The sequence below is a fragment of the Lepidochelys kempii genome, chromosome 6 (assembly GCF_965140265.1).
Source record: "Lepidochelys kempii isolate rLepKem1 chromosome 6, rLepKem1.hap2, whole genome shotgun sequence".
Classification (NCBI taxonomy): domain Eukaryota; kingdom Metazoa; phylum Chordata; order Testudines; family Cheloniidae; genus Lepidochelys; species Lepidochelys kempii.
Genome location: NC_133261.1, coordinates 6,029,527 through 6,036,802, shown reverse-complemented (window position 1 = coordinate 6,036,802; position 7,276 = coordinate 6,029,527). Strand labels below are relative to the sequence as shown.

The following is a 7,276-nucleotide window of genomic DNA, read 5'->3' as shown; positions in this document are numbered from 1 at the left end:
TAACATCTTCTACCCTTTCTAATTTTGTATTGATTTTTCCTCGTTTGAGTAAATCAATTAATTTTTTTGGGTATTTTATTCAGTTGAAATGTAAGGAATTATATGCTGATGCAAACCAACTTGGGATTTAGTTTTCACACAGCTGAGTGGGGGGAAACAGTCATGTTTAAAGAGTGCGGATATGTTTTTCCTCAAATCTTCTCTTTTTGAAAATGAATGAATGATGTTTTGTTTTAAACTTGTACAGAACGTTTTGAGTGAACATTCTTACGTTTTCTGGGCAAAAAAGGATCACCTCTGAAGCTTCTTCCTGCAAAATCCCATAAGAACAGAAGAAACATAAGAATGACCATATTGGGTAAGACCAGTGGTCCATCTAGCCCAGTATTCTGTCTTCTGACAGTGGCCAATGCCAGGTGCTTCAGTGGGAATGTACAGAACAGGTAATCATTAAGGGATCCATCCCGTCGCCCATCCCTCTCTCAATGTGACGGATTTTCCATTGCCTTGCAGCTTGTATAGTCTTGTACACCTTTGCATCATAAGGCCCTGATCCAAAGCCCACTGAAGTCAATGGAAAGATTCCTATTCACTTCAGCAGAGTTTGAATCAGCACTTCATATGGCACAGTTGTTCGAGACAGCAGAAGATGCTCAGCAGTGCAGAATCAGGAACCTTGGAACTAGAACTGGTAAAAACAGAAATGTAAAACAATTTGATTCAACATTTCAAAGTTTGGGTTTGAAGGTTTCAATACACACAAGGATAATTCAAGGTGCAAGTGGCCTGTTAACACCCCCCAGTCACAGGGAGGAAAGGGGGTGGGAAGACCCACCTCAGCTCCTGTCATAAATATAAAGGGAAGGGTAACGACCTTTTTGTATATAGTACTATAAAATCCCTCCTGGCCAGAGGCACAAAATCCTCTTACCTGTAAAGGGTTAAGAAGCTCAAGTTACGTGGCTGGCACCTGACCAAAATGACCAATAAGGGGACAAGATACTTTCCAATCTGGTGTGGGGGCGGGTGGGGGGAAGATTTGTTCTGTCTGTTCCGTGTGGCTCTTGACGGAGTCAGATCAAGAAAGCAAGCAGTTCAACTCCAATAGAATTAGTAAGCACTAGCAAGGGGATGCATTAGATTATCTTTTGTTTTGGCTTGTGATTGTCTCTGTGTTGAGAGGAAGATGTATTCCTGGTTATGGTTTTTTTTTTTTACTTTTTGTAATTTTAAGGTTTTGCCTAGAGGAAAATCCTCTGTGTTTTGAATCGGATTGCCCTGTGAGATTATCTTCCATTCTAATTTTATGGAGGTGCTTCTTTTACCTTTTTTCTTCCCAATAAAGTTCTGGTTTTTTTTAAGAATCTGATTTTTTTTGTTGTTTTTTTTAGTGTCCTAAAAAACCCAAGGTTGGTCTGTGGTCATCTTGTTTATTCTCAAGCCTCCCCAGGAAAGGGGGTGTAGGGCTTGGGGGATATTAGGGGAAAGATAGGGCTCCAAGTGGCCCTCCCTAAATGTTTGTTGAATCACTTGGTGGTGGCAGCATTTACCTAATCCAAGGTACAAGGGATAATTTGTGCCTTGGGGAAGTTTTAAACTAAGCTGGTAAAAATAAGCTTTGGGGGTCTTTCATGCGGGTCCCCACATCTGTACCCTTGAGTTCAGAGTGGGGAGAGAACCCTGGCAGCTCCTCAAGTTACTGTGCTCTGACACATCCCTCAATCAACTCCTTCTCTATAACTATGGCAGCTCCGTGGAAATCATCTCCATCCTCATTATCCTCATCTCCTACATTTTCATCGCCATCTCTGTCCTGAGGTTCTTGCTCAGTGAATCTCTTGATTAACCTGGTAAAGAGTCACCAGTGAGGAACTGCAGAACAACAAGGGGACTGGCTAAGCCAATGAGATATAATGTCCTATAGCAACAGACATGATTACAAAACAGATGTAAGGGATAATTAGGTTGTCATGGGATAGGAGAAAAGATCCTTTCATGGATTGAGAACTGGTTAAAAGACAGGTAACAAAGGGTAGGAATAAATGGTAAATTTTCAAAATGGAGAGGGGTAACTGGTGGTGTTCCCCCAGGGTCCTTCTGAAGACCAGTTCTCTTCATCTTATTCATAAAAGATCTGGAGAAAGGCGTAAACAGTGAGGTGGCAAAGTTTGCAGATGATACTAAACTGATCAAGATAGCTAAGCCAAAAACAGACTGTGAAGAACTTCAAAAAGAATTCACAAAACTTGGGCAACAAAATGGCAAATGAACTGTAATGTGGATAAATGTGAAGTAATGCACATTGGAAAAAAAAAACAACTATACATACAATATGATGGGGGCTAATTTAGCTACAGCTAATCAGGAAAAAGAGCTCAGAGTCATCGTGGATAGTTCTCTGAAGACGTCCACACAGTGTGCAGCGGGAGACAAAAAAGCAAACAGGATATTAGGAATCATTAAAAAGGGATAGAGAATAAGATGGAGAATATCTTTTTGCACTTATATAAATCCATTGTATGCCCACATCTTGAATACTATGTACAGATGTGGTCTCCTCATCTCAAAAAAGATACACTAGCATTAGAAAATGTTAAAAGAAGGGCAACTAAAATTATAAGGGGTTTGGAACAGGTCCCATATGAGGAGAGATTAAAGGGGCTAGAACTTTTCAGCTCGGAAAAGAGGAGACTAAGGGGGGATATGATAGAGGTATATAAATTGATGAGTGGTGTGGAGAAAGTGAATAAGGAAAAGTTATTTACTTGTTCCCATAACATAAGAACTAGGGGCCACCAAATGAAATTAATGGGCAGCAGGTTTAAAACAAATAAAAGGAAGTTCTTCTTCACACAGCACACAATCAACCTGTGGAACTCCTTGCCTGAGGAGTTTGTGAAGGCTGGGATTATAACAGGGTTTAAAAGAGAACTGGATAAATTCATGGAGGTTAAGTCCATTAATGGCTATTAGCCAGGATGGGTAAGGAATGGTGTCGCTAGCCTCTGTTTGTCAGAGGGTGGAGATAGATGGCAGGAAAGTGATCACTTGATCATAGCCTCTTAGGTTCAGTCCCTCTGGGGCACCTGGCTTTGGCCACTATTGGTAGACAGGATACTGGGCTGGATGGACCTTTGGTCTGACTCAGTTTGGCCATTCTTAATGTTCTTATGTTCTTATAATGGGACATGCATGAGTTTTGGTTTGGCGTATTAAATCTGACCCGATGTGTATTTATTTAAAGATTTAGGGTCACAGGATAGCAGATTCTTTTGTATAGGAAAGGAATAATTTAATCCATCTGTCCCTGATCCATGGAGGGCAGATGGTCTGCTGGACTCGGACTCAGCAGACCTGGGTTCATTCTTATGCTCTATCACAAAGCGGACAAATCACTTAAATTGCCCCACAGGTCAGTACCACCTTTACAGTGATATCACATTTAAAAAAGTCTCTCTCCTCACTCTGATGAGATGCAGAATTGAAGCAGTGAGATAATTGCTGAGCAATGTGGGTGGGGGATAAAGCATAAGAATTTTAAGAAAGACAGTTTTGGGGAAGGGGAATGGTGGAAGGTTTTGAGGCTGAGACAAGGTGCCTTTCCCCTTTGCATCACCAGTTCCAGTCCAGGGAGGTGGTCAAGATCCATGAGCCCAGAAAGATGGTGGGTTTTGAAATGGGATACGATTGTTTTCAGCTTTAGGTCACAGATCCTTTTTTCCCACACCCTGTTCAGCGAATGGAACCAACATCCATGCATGGAAACAGCACCACAGGGAAAGCCAAGGACATTATCTCAGCAGCAGAGCAGATGCTGAGATCCATTTTAACTGACTGCACCTCATTCCACAGCTTTTTGATTCTTCTAGAAAGCGGGACAGAACATGAGAAAGACGAGTGTTTATTTACCTATAACTTTATTATAAAATATTACGGTTGCTCCCGGAAGGACTGAAAGAAGGAAATGAAACGAGTTATGGCAATAAATAAATGTGTGGTGATATATACCATTTGTGGTGGATTGGAATAAATTAATAAAGAAGGATGACAGGGAGGAAATGGTGTTCATCTGGCTTATTCAAACCTTTCACTGCATGCAGGCAACAGTCCTCAATCCTCAGAAAAACTGGAATATTTGTAGCTGATTTCTGAGTGTATTAAGCTTAGCCTTGAGTGTTTTGTTTTATTTTGCTTTGTTCTGTCTGTTATTACTTAAAAACACTTAAATCCTACTTTTTATACTTAATAAAATCACTTTGGTTTATTTATAAACTTAGTGTAAGTAATTGTTACCGGGGGCGGGGGAGATTCTGTGGGGGGCAAACAGCTGTACATATCTCTCTTGCAGTGATATAGAGGGCAAGCATTTATCATTTTATCATGTACAAGCTCTATAAAGAGTAAAGCAGATTTATTTGGGGGTTTAGATCCCATTGGGAGCTGGGTATCTGTGTACTGGAGGCAGGTGTTGTGCTGAGCTGGTTTCAGTCTAGATCTGCAGCTTTGGGGGCATCACCCAGAGCCTAGGTCTGTGTTGCAGCTGGCTCGTGTATCTGGCGCAACAAGACAGGGTTCTGGAGGCCCAGGCTGGAAGGGAAAATGGGCTCAGAGGTCATTTCAGCACATGAGGTGACAGTTCCAATGAGGGTCTCTGTGACCAAACCCGGCACACTATGGACTTGGGTTTCCTACATTTCCTGTGACGCTTCCCATGTTTTGTCCACTGATTTCATTTGAGGTCTACAGACCTTATTGCAATACAAAAAAATAATAATAATAACAATATAATAATGAACAAAACTACCACGGGCTCTCCAAAATTATTTTCTAATGGACTGGGAATTAAATTCACCTGATTCCACTCCCCACCACTAAACCAATACAGACTTAAACAGATTCAAGAATTGGTTAGGAGTTTATTCATTGCTTTCCTCAGGGCGTCCTTCACCTCCGCATTCCTCAGGCTGTAGATGAGGGGGTTCAACATGGGGATCACCAGCATGTAAAACACCGAGGCCACTTTGTCTGTATTCGTGGAATAGCTGGAGGTGGGACGTAAATACATGAAGAGGAGGGTGCCATAAAACAGGACCACAGCGGTCAAGTGGAAAGTGCAGGTGGAGAAGGCTTTGTGTCGGCCCTCGGCAGAGCGGATCTGCAGGATGGTGGAGGTGATATAGACATAGGAGAGAAAGACAGTCACAAAGCTGCTCCCTGTAATGCAGCACGTGAAAGTAAACATTACAATCTCATTGATGCGGGTGTCAGAACAGGAGAGCGCCAACAGTGGGGGGATGTCACAGAAGAAATGATTGATGATGTTGGAGCTGCAGAATGACAGCCGAAATGTAAAACATGTGTGTATCATTGAATCCACCACCCCCACAGCGTACACCCCAGCCACCAGCTGTTTACAGAGCTGCCTGGACAAGGTGACCGTATAGAGCAGCGGATTACAGATGGCCACATAACGGTCATATGCCATCACAGCCAGCAAGAGGCACTCAACATCTCCAAAAACGATAGAGAGATACATTTGCACAGTGCAGGCAGTGAAAGAAATGTTTTTCCTCTCCCCTAAGAAATTCATCTGCATCTTAGGGGAAATTATCGAGGAAAGGCAGAGGTCACAGAAAGACAAATTCCTGAGGAAAAAGTACATGGGGGTGTGGAGTCGGGGATCAATCGTGATTAACAAGATCATTCCCCCATTCCCCAAAAGGGTGATACCATAAATCAGTAGGAACACCCCAAACAGGGGAACCTGCAGCTCCGGATGATCTGTCAGTCCTGAGAGAATGAACTCAGTCACCTCCGAGTGATTTCCCTCTTCCATCTCCTCTCAACAGAGAACAGGCTGCTCCAGAGATGTGAGCAGGTGGATGGTGCGGAAAACCTGTCCCTTCTCTGTAATCGTGTAAGTGAAGCTAAATGGAGATCAGTTTCTTAATGGACATCAGTACCCACTCAGGGAAGGGCTTAGTCCACAGATCCAGATGTTCACAGCTGGTCATTCCAGGTGTTCGATAAAATGCACATGCTGTGCAAATACAATGACAGACAGGTTAATCATGCCCCCCCCCCAAACACTCCTGTTCACTAATCCGAACAGAAAACAGTGATTTGTGACTCTGCTGTGAGAGAATCAGTCTGAAGAGATGATTCCTTCTCAAAAGAAGGGGTGAGAGTAAAGGAGTGTCACTCTTTCTACCCTCTTTGGGCAAGGGGAGCTCTGTGGTTTGGCATGTTGGTTTGGGGTAAAGCTGCTCACTGTGCTAATTAAGCTTTTGGGCATTTACTTGAGACTGTACGAAAACCCAGAGACATAATGGGAAACCCAGGCTTCAGTGACTATGTAATTGTCTATTTTTTCCAAATAAGGAGGTCGCTCCTTCAGCCAAAGGGGTAAGAGCTGTGACTAAGGCTTTAAGTGCTGGACGTTTTCAATTTTATACCTGCTGATCCCCATGGTGTCTGAGTGTGTGCGTGTTACTGAGATTTAGGATGATAACACCTACCTGCTGAGAAGAGAGAGAGAGATGTGGTGGCATTTCTCTAACGACAGAAACTGCCAGATGGGAGCATTCAGGAAATTTTATACTGAGATATGTGATCTATGGGACATGATTGCTGAAGCAACTGGGAATCCCTGAGCTCAGAGAGACACAACACCTATTAATACGTTCAGTGAACCAAAGCTACACTCGGTTAATTGGTGCCCTGGTGATTAATTTGACCTTCTCTTTCTACTGTGTTACTCAATGATGTAATTTCTACCAGAGTTACAGAGTATGAGGTTAGGGGTATATTTTATACTGCTGTTTTCAGTGCAAGTCAGATACTGTGTAGATCTGATCCACAAAGGGTTTTTCTGTTGTTGTTGTTTTTTTGTGGAGACCGAAATCTTTTTGCTAAAAACTTAAATTTTGTCACTCTGAAATACCACGGGGGTGCCTCAGATACCGCGCACCACCAATCTCTTCCATGGACAGTCTCCTAGTCTGCACTATATCCACCAGCATGCATGATGGTCTCTCCTCTTGCTGAACTGCCCTGGAACATCACCAGAGCCCCAAAGCCATGGTTTAGGGAGGAGAGGAGTTTGCTATTTTGATGGAAAGATTATAATTTCCAGGGAAAAGATAATTTCTTAGAAAAAATAGTTAAATTGAAAATTCAATTTCCCTTCAAAAAATTTTCTTAAGAAAAAATTTCAACCAGCCTTAGCAAGAAATTTTGAATCAAAGGAACAGAAAGTTAGATACAGGTGAAATGT

The 7,276-nt window shown here is 42.4% G+C and overlaps 1 protein-coding gene across 1 annotated transcript; it reads right to left on the bottom strand.

Moving 5' to 3' along the window:
* Positions 1-4,897: 4,897 nt before the first annotated feature.
* Positions 4,898-5,836, bottom strand: LOC140913769 (olfactory receptor 5W2-like). The gene has a single exon (XM_073350567.1). The coding sequence runs from the start codon at positions 5,834-5,836 to the stop codon at positions 4,898-4,900; it is 939 nt and encodes a 312-aa protein (XP_073206668.1).
* Between the last annotated feature and the right edge of the window lie 1,440 nt (positions 5,837-7,276).

What these genes read in the sequence shown, in the direction of transcription:
- LOC140913769 (XM_073350567.1), bottom strand. Translation starts at nt 5,836, where the DNA reads ATGGAAGAGGGAAATCACTCGGAGGTGACTGAGTTCATTCTCTCAGGA.